At 35.0% G+C, this 14,548-nt stretch overlaps 2 protein-coding genes across 7 annotated transcripts in view; one reads left to right on the forward strand and one right to left on the reverse strand.

Annotated features, from left to right (window-relative positions):
- LOC124429571 (TNF receptor-associated factor 4) overlaps positions 1-13,416 on the forward strand; it is a 28,610-nt gene extending 15,194 nt beyond the window's left edge. For 4 of the 6 annotated variants that reach the window (XM_046975020.1, XM_046975019.1, XM_046975018.1 and 1 more), the window contains exons 2-6: positions 10,475-10,579; positions 10,733-10,894; positions 10,997-11,314; positions 11,442-11,702; positions 11,797-13,416. In XM_046975020.1, the coding sequence (XP_046830976.1) occupies positions 10,508-10,579; positions 10,733-10,894; positions 10,997-11,314; positions 11,442-11,702; positions 11,797-12,150 (1,167 nt within the window). In that variant the 5' untranslated portion in view covers positions 10,475-10,507 and the 3' untranslated portion in view covers positions 12,151-13,416. Of the gene's footprint in view, positions 1-6,767; positions 7,088-7,493; positions 7,632-10,474; positions 10,580-10,732; positions 10,895-10,996; positions 11,315-11,441; positions 11,703-11,796 lie in introns of those variants that run through there. The other 2 variants (XM_046975017.1, XM_046975021.1) reach the window with 2 other exon arrangements.
- On the reverse strand, positions 13,298-14,397 carry LOC124429574 (probable DNA replication complex GINS protein PSF2). Its single transcript, XM_046975026.1, has 4 exons — positions 14,077-14,397; positions 13,871-13,979; positions 13,649-13,810; positions 13,298-13,559 (listed from the first exon to the last, which is right to left on the reverse strand). Exons 1-4 carry the CDS (start codon positions 14,319-14,321, stop codon positions 13,521-13,523), a joined length of 555 nt encoding a protein of 184 aa, XP_046830982.1. The 5' UTR covers positions 14,322-14,397; the 3' UTR covers positions 13,298-13,520.
- Positions 14,398-14,548: the final 151 nt, after the last annotated feature.

Here is a 14,548-nt window from a genome sequence, read left to right on the forward strand (position 1 = left end):
AACTAACGCAGAAAATATCCTTCGAATCTTTCATATTTAACCGGATAAGATCTCAAAGCACTTCTTGCACGAAATTAATTGATTAAAATTAAACGATTGCTTCGATTATCAACTTTTTCTTATCAATACGTAACTCGTTGTTTCTGATAAAAAAAAAAAAAAAAAAAAGAAAAAGAAAAAAAAAAGAAGAGAGATCCGTTTTTTATTGTGCCGTTAAATATCTTTTGTTTGCTGCACTTTATCACTTCGATATATATATATATACACACACACACATATACACGCATAGGATTCACATATGCACGCGGTTACCTCAGTCGATCGATCGATAAAAAACGATTACCCTTTCTCCCTTCCTGTGTCAACAAATCGTAAAAGTAGTTTAACTCTTTGAAATTATTATACTTTTATACAAAGAACCTGGATAGTTTTACAAGTTCTATTATACCTTTTAGTGCGAAGAATTCCTTAGATATGTGCTATAGGACTTCGATTTCAAGTTTATCAATGTACATGTTCAAGATAACGGTCTGTTGCCATTCGCTTATAATCGTCTTCAGACATCACTGTTTATGTATTTCGATGTTTCGTAGCAGACTATATATCATCTTTACTGTTACGTTCGCTATCACATAGAGGATACTTGTTTACCAATGTGATCACAAATTATAAATTATTTTTCGTTTTTTTTTTTTCACTTGAAAAGTGAAAAAAGAAAAAAAAAAAGAAAGAAAAGGAGAAGAGATAAAGAGTCAGATAGATCTCAAACGAAACGTTCACCCTAAATTTTTATTCGAACTTTGACGGATAAAAATAAAGCGAATGATCTCGACTCCAACTAATGTATTCTCATCGATCACGAATATGTATTTCTGAGAACATTGATAATATTATCGATCCAATACTGAAAGAAGTCCTTTATTATTCGTCTAAATATAACCAACGTTACTATCCTCGACCCTCGTGACTCGGGGCATTACGATTATCGAATGACGACAATGCAAACATAAAAAAAAAAAAAAGAAAAGAAAAGAAAAGGAACTATAAGTACATTAACAAAACAATTTGTGCATATGCATATGTAATATGTGCGGAGTACGACACGAAGCATTGAATGAATCGACAAAAGCCAATTATTTCATTGATGTAAATAAAAAAGGGAATGAAAGGAAGTCTCAAAGAAATTTAACAAATCCAACAACATAATTCGAGTATAACGAGACCATTGAAAAGAAATCGTAAGGTACCCTTACTTTATGGCTCCAGTTCTATACGCATACATACATATTCACAATCTAGAATTTTTTTTACATTGGTTCTATTCTCGCGAACAATCTCTTATCGAGGTAAATACGCGATTACGGGCTGATAGGACACATTATGGCACAATAATACATATATACCTACACGGTAGACGTAAATCCGTTTCCAATGTGTATGTTTGCGTATTAACCTATGTTTAATGTGTGTGTTGTACATTTCTTTTTTTTTCTTTTCTTTTCTTTTCTTCTTTCTTTTTTCTTATATATTACACAGAACTCTTCTGTCTATATGTATATATATATATATGTATGCAGAGAATTTTATCATTGTGTATCATACAAAACTAGAGCGACATGAAAGTTTACTGTATTTACACGGATCATAATCTGAATTACTATGTTAAGTCGACACGAGACACAAATGGCATCTTTTCAGTCTTCCTTATCGTAAATACTTTACCTTATTATATTAAGCTCATATAATTGGTTTTAACTAAATACTTTGATTTTGGTAAGAAGAGAGAGAGAGAGAGAGAGAGAGAGAGAGAGAGAGAGAAAAAGAAAGAGAATACACACGCACACGCGCTTACTATAAAACTTCGAGCCATTGCCTTCTAGATTATAAAACCGGAATAAATATGAAACCTTACAAGTGTATCGCGATATTACAGAGCACGGAAGGATCTTAGGAAACCTGTTATATAGAAAAGATACACGATCTCGACTAGTTAACAGGGATGAAAAGAAGTCCTTTCCTAGTTGCAACGACTGGTTTCGCCTAACTACCAATAAAACAAGCGTGTCCTTTAGAATGAGAACTATCCTTGACGATGATGAAGTAGTATTTCCTAGTTCGTGAAAAAAGTTTTTCCTCGTCCCGTTGTCGTCGTATCGTGTCGTGTCGTCTCGTGTCGTGTCATATCCAATTCAGTTACCGTTAATATATAATAGATAGAAAACATAGAAGCACTTAGAAAAACATATATGGAGACACATAGAAGATGAGGATGAGGAAGTAAGAAATTTGTTGGAGAGAGAGAGAGAGAGAGAGAGAGAGAGATTCGTCGCGTCGCGAGTACAGCTGCCATTAATAGATAACAGATGAAATTGTCGGCTTATTCCGACGTGAACGAAAAAGAAGGTCTCTAATCCATTGATCTAAAAGCAGCTGCGAGATATTTGAATTATTCTATAGAATTTCTTTGTAATCTTTTATCGCGACACTTTAAATATTTAGATAAATATCGAAATATTTAAGGAACGATAAAATTTTTATAATTCATTTTTATCCCTCCGTCGAACTTTTGCCAATCAAGAAAGGTTCTTCCAAAGTTTCATTCATTTTCTTTTCTTTCTTTTTCTGAAAGTTTATATTAAATCTTTTCATATTTCAAAACGATGAATAAGAGTTAAGAAAAAAATAAGTCAAACAAATGTATAACGTGTCATTAAAGATCAGACGATTCGTAGACTTTTATATCTTTTTCTTTCTCATTGGCGGAAGTTAAATCGTGTTTCGAAGGAAATATGCGGAGAAACGGAAACGGAATGCGGTTAGCATATATTTAAAACGTCATTATAAGAAAGAACGATATGGTTGAAATTAACGCTCGGTCTGTATTAATTCAAGCCTCTCGAGAACGTTTGTATGCATGGAATTGATCCGTGATAAAAAGAAAAAAATCATCAGCTTCCTTTGAGAATGCTTCTTTTTCCGCTTATATCGATTATTCTCGCACCTTTTCGAATAAAATTCGTACGAGAATTTTCACCCTATAGTTAAAGAAGGCTCGGTCGAGTCACGTTGACAAGCCGGACGTTTTCTCTCTCTCTCTCTCTCTCTCTCTCTTTCTCTCTTTTTCTCTCGAGCCGAGTCTATATCGAATACACACAAATACACGTGCATAAGCGTGTCGTATATTTGGATTGGCGCGTTTCTCTCGCTCCTCCCTGCGGTCGATTTATTCTCGCACTGCGGTTCGTTCCACCAACAATGGACGCATGCAGGACTCACTTTCGCAACACGTGCGCCGCATTTGCGTCTCCCTTTGTAAGAGGGTACTTTTCAAAACAGGCAAACATTCAGGGGTGTGTATGCGTGCCGATGATAGTCTGGGTCTGGTTCTACGACGTGTAAACCGAGAAGAACTGACACTCGGTGGTTTGTTCGCGTAAACATACTTTCGGAAGATAACAATAGAAATGTCCACGGGTGGTATCTCTGGCGCGTGCTACGGCATTACTCCGGAAGACTCATCTTCTTCCTTTTGTTTTTCCAATGGAATTGTGTAAACTGTTTTAAATTATCGTCTCGAAAGTTTACGTTAACGAAAAGCGGTCCGAGTAAAATGTTACAGGCTGTATGTTTTCGAAATCATTTAGGTACAGGGTTTCAAACATTTTTTCTTTTGTTTCTTTATTTTTTTCTTTTTTTCAACTATTCATGTAACTCAAAATCCATAATATATTTTTCGTGAATAAGAGATATGCAAAACTTTATATGATCCGTTTTGTTTACATACTAAGTATAATGATCACGATAATGATTAAAAAATTAATTAATTACTGTTAACTTAATTTCCGTTTATCCTAATTCGATGATCACGGTATACAAAATGATTTCTCTGAGGAGCGAAGGAAGAAAAAGAAGGAAAAAAAAAGAAAAAGAAAAGCAAATCGGCATAGTTCTGAGTAGCCGCGATAGAGTCAAAGAGTTGGGCCCACCTCTCGTCGAGGAGCACGCGCGAGCGAAAAGCAGGCCCTATCCCACGAAGACGCACGAAGGAGTCCGAGCTCGTTCGGAAGCAGTCGAGGCCATCTGTTACGCTTGGTTCCCACGCTTCCGCCGTCGCCGCCGCCTTTCCCCCCACTTTTCATCTTTGGAACTCACTCGTGGTGTTCACTATCCCCACTCTACCACAAGTCTGCCGCCTCCTCGTCGGTGCTTTATTTTATACACCCGGGAAAGGCCTTTGCTCGTCTTTAACCGCGTCTCCGCAGACCTAACCAATGGTATTATGAGGAAAAAAGAAATATCAAAAGGAAAGGAATATTTAAGATTAATAATGTCACTGATCGGCACAATTTTCTGTCGTTTCTCATTATCGTATGACGATACGAAGTGTACGTTGCACTCATTGAACTCTTGAAACCTTACAGGTCGTAAAGTAGTTCCTAAGATTACGACGCGATTATTTTTTCGAAAGAATAATGCTTTCCGAAGAAATGATAAATCGATTTAACACTCTCTAGTTATGTATCCTATAATAGTATAATTAATTTAATACCGATTAACTTAATCAATTCGAAAGAAATTTCTCTTGAAATATCATGCAGGTATGTACTCTACCACCTTAGTTTAATGCAAGCAACTATTCGTTATTAAGTTATGCGAGAGAGAGAGATAGAAGAGTCAGCGGGCTCGTGACCCTCCTGACGCAGGAATGCGAGATAACGCGGATGGTTACGGGCAACCGTAATTACGGCGTGTTAATTTAAAAGCAAAAGACCCGCCTATCTTCCCATGGTGAGTGCCGCGACCGGAAGTTCCGCGGTATTAGCCGTTCCTCCTTCGCATTGTTAAACGCAATCCATCTCTCTCCCTCTCTCTGTCGTGAAACTTTTCTTGCATTCTCTTGCTAGCTCGGTTGCTAGTTACTCTGAGAAAAGTGTCTCTCTCTCTCTCTCTCTCTCTCTCTCTCTCTCTCTCTCTCTCTCTCTCTTTCTCTTACTATTACCTCGATTGTCGCATGGAAAATATGAAATGAAACGAACGTTCCTACGTTCATTATCGTCAATTGTAATCGTCGTCATCGTTAATGATTATCATTAACGTTTCTTATCGTCTGTTGAAAATTGAGAATAATTCGTGATCTATAATCAATCGATAATCGATCGTTTCAAAGTGTCACGTAAAATGTCCGGACATCCGGGCGCAAGAGAGAGACTCTCTTTGCGTTATGTACCTCAAGTACGATCTCATCGAATGCACGGATATCCGTACAACGTTGTATCACGTTCTAAGTAACGGTTCTATTCGAAGCACGATCTTTGCGACGATGTTTGCATTGTCACATCAGCTATCTCGATCGTTCCATAAGCTATAGATAACTATAGTATATATATACATATATATATATATCGCGAGTCTCAGCAAAATGTCTATTAGAAAAGACAATTACTCTAGACAGGAAGTTTTCTTTGGGTACCTTTTGGAATGTAGCTTTCGTTAGAAATCAAAGTTGTCGTCAAATATAGATAGAGAAAGAGAGAGCAAGAGAAAGAGAGAGGTACATTAGCAATGCACGAATGTGTCGGTTACGCTTGAATTCAAACGGACAAGTTTTTCGTCGTGGAGGCACGCGACCTTGTCAGATCGGCGAACGGGAGAAGAGGAGGAGGAGGAGGAGGCGGTGTAGCATCCTGATCGTCGTTGTCCTCCTTGATCTCAAGCTATAAGACACAACACACGCTGTGATGTCGTCTCTTACGATCGAACAGCAGGTTTCTTTTTCTACGTTTAAGATCAATGAGAGAAAGAGGGAGAAACCGGGTTTGGAATTCATTAAGTTTGAAGAAAATGAATTAGTCGATGACGCTCTCTCGAATTTTTTTTTTTTTTTCTTCAGCGCGGCTCGATCAAACATTTCTTTACTTTTTTCTTTTTTTTTTTTTTTACCTTTGTCCTTTCTTCGAACGGAAATCTGTAGAATTTTCTTTTACCATTCCTTCTTATAAAACGGTAAAGATAATGAACGAAACGAGGACTTCTTTGAGGGAATCCTTTCATCAAAACCGAGGCTGTTTCCGTCGAGAAACGTCATGCCTCGTGATTCTCTTTGCTAGTACTTGATCCTTCTTCTGACATCGAGGAAGGCAGCATCGCGTGCGAAAGGAAAACTTCCTGTCGGTTATGTGTATAATATATATACAATATATATATATATATATATAATGCACGTATATAGTATATATATTTTATATATATATATATATATATATAATCCTTCTGGTAAAGTTTGTATGCGTGTATATACGCTTTCGAGCGGAAAGCCTTCGAACCCCATAAATTATTCTTCGTGGGTCGCCATTCAGGGATTTCAAAGAGCTCGTGACCCGTGAAGGAAAGAGAAATACAGAGAGAGAGAGATAGAGAGAGCGATATCTTGGGGGAGGCAAAGAGGCGGAAGAAGAAAATTAACCCTTGACTGTTGAGTCGCTTGTCGCGCTCGAGAAACTCTCTTTCTCTTTTATTATTATAATACGTACATACTAATGATTATGAAAGTGGCCTAAGTTATTAATACATATATATATATATATATATATATATATATATATATATATATATATATATATATATATAATTTACGTTTTCTTTTTTATTATAATGTAGCTCAATATAAAAATCTTAAGGATCAAGATTTTCTATTTCTTTTAATTGGGTCAGATTCATAATACATACATACATACATACATATATGTATATATATATATATACATTCAAATATTTTATTATAAAACCTGATAAGACGGAATCATGTGTAATTAGTAATCGATTACATCAATTTGATCCACGTTATGTCATTACTTTATCATATAAGAAAAATGTTGCTCGCAAATATTGATCTTGATCACAGCTTATCTCTGATAAGCGTAGAGATCTTCTAAGCACGATATTTGCGCATATCATCGATGTTACTCGCGGTATAAAGAAAGAAGTGGAACGCAAGGATCGTGTCCGTTATTTCGATGTGACGTCACACGGACTTGTAACTTAACGCCCGAGGGCTAACCGAGACGTCGTTGGAACGCGCCTAACGTCGGTAATATTAATTTGTTCTCGATAAGAGCGAGATCAGGACATTGGAGGACCTTTATTCAAGAATCCTACATATACATATATATATATATATATATATATATATATATATACATATATATATATATGTTGATCCGACTTTTTTACACTTCTTATCAGGATACATCCGCGTCACGTGTTCAAATGATATAGAACTTGAACTTTGTACTAACTAACAAGTCGTATTTCATCTCATTGTAATAACAATGATAATAATGATATTAACGTCGACTGATTATTATTGTTATTATCATCGATTGCAATCACTTTTTTTATGGGATACATTCTCAAACAAGTTCTGCAAACTTTCTTATCTTATGTAACGTCATTCGGTAGTTAACACGGTTTTCGGCGGTCGTTTTTCTTAACAGCAGCTGATGCTGCGCTGCTGCTTCTGCTGCTACAACAACTACTACTACTACTACTACTACTACTACTACTACTAACAGGATCCACCAAACTGAGAAACATACATCATCGTGTCATATTCAAGGTGTTACATGACTTATGTAAGTCGACGTGCGAGATCGTTACTCTCCGACGTTTCTTATTTTCTTTTCGTCTCAGACAGTTCCTTATTTTTGAACAAGTACGTGAATGTCCGTTGATAATTATCATTAATCACTGATAAGAAAGATAACGAGATGAACGACATAAATGGATGTATAAAGGAAACTAATGGGATTCGAAGAGCAGACATTGAAAATAAGAAAATGATGAAAATTAACGAGAGAGATCATTTTTGGGATCAGGAATAAAGGAATTATTTGTTCTACTGAGTTAGCCTTGCTTACGGAGAATACGTATAGCATTTTAAGATCATAAACAGGGCGTCTTCTTCTACGAAGGCTGTCAAAGATCAAAGATCATATACCGCTGAGTTTAAAAGAGCGTGAAGCGAACACGCTCTAAAGGGAGAGTATTCGAAAGGGAATACATGATGCGTCTTTCAAAATCAACTTTTAAAAGCGTTTCGTCTGATGAAATTAAATATCAGTGGACCCTAGATAAAAAAAAATATACTTTTCTATTAAGAGAAAAAAGAAAAAAAGAAAGAAGAAAAAGAAGAAAAAAATTCATCGTATAGTCAAATGGAAAAAATGAGGATGTATTGTAAAACAAACGTTATATTAATTTTACTTACCTATTTTCTATAATATATATATATATATACATATATATTTTTTTTTGTCACAGTCCTGAAACTCTCCAAGGCAGGTCTGTCTCTCCATTCCTGGTCAGTGTTTATATCTCGCCGGCAGCGGCTGGTTGCGTTAGGTTCCTCGACCTTGCTGGTCGTGCAGGTTTCAACTTGCAAGCACCTCCAGACATCGCGAGAATATACCGGGTGTGTCCGCACGAGAAATGCAAATTCGACGTGGCCGTTCTATCGATGCCGCTATTACCATTAGTCGATTATAAATCATCTTCCATGTCGATGAACCTGACGACGAATTATTTTTAACGTCACGTCGTGATTCTACGAATAATATAGATTATTTACGTACCTATCGTATCGTATACATATGTATATCAAGGATCGGTGTAGATAAATTTTCTTTGCCAATGTGACGGCACCTTTAAACAAGCCCGAACGCTCGTGTTGTTTTCGATGGAACGAAACAACTCCTCCCACGCGTTCTCTCCGATCGTGGCATCGATGACAACAGGATCGAACGAATGTATATGTATATATATACCTTCGTTTCGTTTCTCGGTCTATAAACTAAACTATCGAGTCTCATTTTGGTTGGGCCATTTAAACAATTCGCGATTATAAATCAGAAATTGTTATAGATACGAGTGCGATTATTAGCTGAGTTGAAAAAAAAAAAGAAAAAAAAAGAAGAAGAAAAACCTGAATATATTCTGAGCTTAACAGCCATCACCACCACCCGCTTGGTCTTAGCACGGGGGCCTATAGTCTCCTGCATCGAACGAGCTATTATGTATCACTATTTCCGACATATATATATATATATATATATTGGATCTTCAGCTTCCAAGAAATATGCACATTTATATTTGAGAATCAGTTGTTGCTTTTTCTTTATAATCAACAGCAAGGTATCCAACGCTATTCGTTTCTTCAGAGATATTGGATTGTTTTCCCCTCTAGTTAATTCTATTTTTTTTCCTTTTCATCGATTAGCAAATTATTTTTTTTTTTTTTCATATTTCTTATATTGTTAACACGTCGAAAGTTTCTTCAACAATTAAAGTGAAAGTTCCGTTAGTTAAGTTTACTGTTATACGAAAACTTTAAAGGAAATCCATCTGTAGTGACATAACCCCGCACAAACGTTATCTCTTCTTCCCTCTTATAACATTTATTTATTTTTCGTACGACCTCGGGAAAGATAATTTATTCAATCTCATCTGTCATCTTTTGCATTCCTCTTATGTACATAGGAGTCATGTACAGGTTAACATTCCTGCATAATATCATTTCTTTCGAAGATTATTCTTTCTCTCTACGTACGTCCTTCTATTCTCATTTTTCAATTAATTTCATTCTATTAATATATATACATACATACACATACATACCTACATATATACATACATCTTTTTTTCGATGCTTTTTCTGAAGTTTTATGCAATTAAGCGCGACGAATAAGGTAAAGTGAGCAGCGGGACCGCAAAATAGATTACGCAAATCTAACGGATCTCAAGAGAGCGACGCTATGTACTCCATTGGACAGGCTCGACGACGATCATCATGTTATCCCAATTACATCATTTGCGAAAAATTTAACAAAAAAAGAAAAAAAAAAAAAAAAAAGAAAAATAATCCCCCATCCTATACCCGATAAAACAGGCGAGAAAATTTGTTTATGGGATCAAGTTAAAAGAAATAAAATTTCTTACGCGGTGATTTTATTTCTTTTTTTTTGGTTTTTTCTTATCCCCGCCCTCCCAGCCCTCCCATTAAAACTAGGCAATCGTATATATATATATATATATCAGTCGTCTGATTAATTTCTATCTACGTTCTAAAAATCTCCGAACGTCGAAATTAAATCGAGGAGGTGATATCGTTGTTTAGTCATAAAGATCTGAATCCTAATTAATTTATAATCCCGGCAATCCTCAAAAACTAGGCTGATTCGTTTATCTCTTAGAATCGCGTAACACGGTGTGCTCCTACCTTTTTGTCTTAAAATAAAAAAAAAGGAGGGAAAAAAAAATATATATATATATATAAAAAGAATCAATTAACCGAGCTTCTCACTTCGAAGCAAAGAAGAGACTACAATAGACATCATATCTTTTCCTTTTTCTCGTAAAAGAAATATATAGAAGGTAAGAATGTACTGATAGAGAATCTTTTCTCGTTTGCTTCTTACAGAATTTCCACGACTTGGAAGCTGAAAAGGCAATAATGGGATCCATTGTTTACTGCATACATCACAAAGATGGTTGCAAATGGTCGGATGAATTAAGAAAATTAAAGGTATCGTAGTAATTTTTTTTTCTTTCGAACGGAATAACTTAATAAATTATAATATGCATGAGAAAAAAAAAACAAAAGAAAAGAAAAGAAAAACAAGAAAGAAAGAAAGAAACAAATAAATAAATAAATGGAATAATATCGAATCGAATGTAGGCTCACTTGAATACCTGCAAACACGATGCAGTTCCATGCAGTAATAAATGTGGTGCAATGATACCGCGTGTATTGATGGAGGACCACTTGAAGTATACTTGCGCCCAACGGAGGGCACGCTGCGATTTTTGTGCCAAAGAATTTACCGGCCACACCCTCGAGGTAAATTACTAAAAAGCAATTACAAAAATGATTGTTAACCGTGACACGACTTGTTAAGAGTTGAACGTCTACATTAAATACTTTCTCGTTATCTCCTTTTAGAAACACACAGGTACATGCGGATACGAGCCGTTGTACTGTGAGAACAAATGTGGAATGAAAGTTCAAAGAAGACACTTAGGCCAGCACAAGTTGGGTGAATGCGCCAAGAGATTGGTTGCTTGTCGTTACTGCAACAAGGAGTTTGTCTATGATACGCTTGGTGCTCACCACGCAAAGTGCGGCCGTTTCCCAGTAGCCTGTCCTCATCGTTGTGAGACCGCAGTTTTGCCGAGAGAAGATCTCGAAGTTCACCTTAAAGATCATTGCACGACTCATTTGCTCTCGTGCACGTTTAAGGATGCCGGCTGTCGCTTTAAGGTACTTACATTTTCTTTCTTTTTTTTTTTCTTTTTTGTCTTTACAGTGCTCCTGATTAATTACTGGTTTCAACAGTTTGATGCCTGACAAATAACCTAACACACTGATGATTCTCTTCTTTCTCCAGGGTAACAGATTTTCTTTGGATAAACATCTAGAGGAATCAGCGAAAATGCATCTCAGCCTAATGTGCAGCGTGGTGACGAAGCAGCAGCATCAGATAACGAGTCTAAAGTCTGCGATCAGTAAACTTTCGTTGAATTTTACTGGCACTCTTATATGGAAAATCACGGATTATACAGCTAAGATGTCCGAGGCAAGGGCCAAGGAAGGAATGGAACTCGTCAGTCCACCCTTTTACACTAGTCAATACGGATATAAGCTGCAGGTTATTATTCATTATCATATATATATATATATATACGTATTATACACATAGTGACTCCTTTAAGTTCATAATCTATCATCGATTATTATTACAGGCTTCGGTTTTCTTAAATGGAAACGGAACCGGCGAAGGCAGCCACATTTCTATATACATAAAAATTTTACCTGGGGAATACGATGCTCTATTGCGATGGCCATTTTCTCATAGCGTGTCTTTCACCATGTTCGATCAAACGGTCGTAGCAGAAAAAGCTTGCAATATCGTTGAAAGTTTTATACCAGATCCTACCTGGAAAAATTTTCAAAGGCCCAGTCGTGAACCAGATTCACTTGGTTTCGGATTTCCACGATTTGTCTCACACGAAATGGTTAAAAAACGACATTTCGTAAAGGACGACACAATGTTTATCCGAGTTAAAGTAGACCCTAGTAAAATTGTCGCTGTTTAATTAAGTATAATATCATCGAGGATTACCGAAGAAAATGTCTTTGATATTACAATCGAGATCGTTTTCTTTTTAATACATAATAGTGTGCTCGAATATCGCATATGTGTGCTTTACAAGAGAAAATTTTTTAAATATTGTTATATTCATTCGTTGACAAATTGTTAAATGATTTAAAAGAAATCGAGCGATATTCGTGAAGAGAAATTTTTGACAAATATTATTCGTTAATATTTGACCCCTATTACTTTGTGATAATGGTACTTCAGAGATAGAAAATATGGTACTTATAGCAGAGATTGCTAAAGAATTTATTAATTTTCCCAGTTATTATTATGCTATAGAATATAGTTGCAATTTTTACTTTCTTCTTTACTTTTCTTTTTTTTTCTTTTTTTTTTTTTTTTTTTTTTTTTAATATATATATAAATCTACACATATGAAACTGAGATATAATTTTGATCAGATCTTCTTTTATATATGCAAGCTATATTTATAGTATTAATAACTTGTTGATATTACGAAGTGCTACTTACGCTGCCGATATTCTTTTGATAAAGCATACACTCTTTTTATACCCGTATATTTATATCTATATATTATCGAAAAGAAATTATTTTGTACGATTTATATAAGCAGCTCCAGACACAACGAATTTTAATAACACGTCGCGATTTTGCCACCAAATATTAGTACATTACAATCTTATATACGATACGATATTAGAAAAGAATTACACTTCTGCTACTTCGTTCTTTTTTCTTTTATATATATATATATATATATATATATATATATATATATATATATATACATATATGTTACGACGACATTCGAAGTTATTTCTAATTTAATGATCTTTTACATGTTTCGTACGCGTATATTAATAGAAAGTCACTGTAATTCATGAATATCAGTTTTCTCATTTTAAAGTTTACATTTCGATGTATATTACAAGTGGCCTTAGAATCAATTATATATATATATATATATTTATACATATATATATATATACACACACACACGCATATATATATATATAAGTATTTATCTTTAAGACATCAAATCAAAGATGATTAAGGGACTGTATACTATAAGTTTAGAAGATGTAAATAATGTGAGAAACCATAGAACATGAATGGAAGAGGTGTACCACTGTAAATACGCATTTAATAATGATAGTGATAATGAGAACATGTGATTGAGATGCTAGTGACTGTATGATGTACTGAGATAAAGTAAATTAAGTAATAAAACTATTCTACAACACTCGTATGAAGAAAAAAAAAAAAAAGAAAAAAGATATATATATATATATTCTATTATTAATAATCCTTATCCTTGGCTTTATAAATGAAAAAAATGTAATATTTTCATTGAGACGCAGTAGTACTTCCTGTACCGCTACTACTCTGTAAAATGAAAAGATAAAATATTATTTTTAAAAACAATTGAAACAACAATACCATGGTCATTTATGATAGAAAAAATTATCACGTACAGATTGAATTCTTAATATTTGATCTAAAGTATGTGGTAATAATGGACGTATACTATTGATTTCCATCATGGTAAGATGATCAAGTCTTGCATGCAAACTATCGCTCTTTATAAATGAATCTACGGATGTTCGTAGTTTAGACATTCTTAAATCCCATATATCCTAAAAATATATATTTTAGTCTTAATTAGTCCTTTTCTTAAGGGATCTGTACATACATACTTTTATCGCTGTCCTTATTTTTTCTGACTCATGTATATCGTCACTGGCTACGCTAAGCAATAGCTGAGCCTCATCCATATAATGACTGCTTGGCATTTTAGTGAACAATCTAACAATAATTACGGTAAACGTATTTATAAATGAGGCTACGTTCCATTGTAAAAGGAACAAAAAAGAGAGAAAGAAAAAAAAATTGAAAAGTTTACTTGGACAATTTCTCTGTCTCTGCAACTTCCTCTAAACTTTCAGCTTCCATCCATTCTGGATTAACAATGCGACATCTTTGTTGTTGTTTTAAATTTACAGCAAGCCAAATCGGTACTTTTGCAGGTAAACCAGCACGAAATGGTCCTATAGTACCGGAGATCAAATGTATCGCACCGAAAGTGAAATTTGGCACTATCGTAACAAGCTTTCTTTCTGCTAAAAACACCACTTCGCTTGGATTCATTCTTGTTTTTCTTTCGTTAACACATTATTGAAATTCATTCGAGAAGAAAATTCGAATTAACTCGAGTTTTGTTCCGACGATAACATCGCGTGGACAATGCACACATGCAACAGATGAATCCGACTAAAAAAGCGCGGGCTTTTATAGGGGGTCGCCATCTTTTTTTTCTCACACACATTAGTTCATACGTTCTCCAGCAGATAGCTCGATATTGAAGCGGTCAAATT

This window comes from Vespa crabro, chromosome 15 (assembly GCF_910589235.1).
Source record: "Vespa crabro chromosome 15, iyVesCrab1.2, whole genome shotgun sequence".
Classification (NCBI taxonomy): Eukaryota; Metazoa; Arthropoda; class Insecta; order Hymenoptera; family Vespidae; genus Vespa; species Vespa crabro.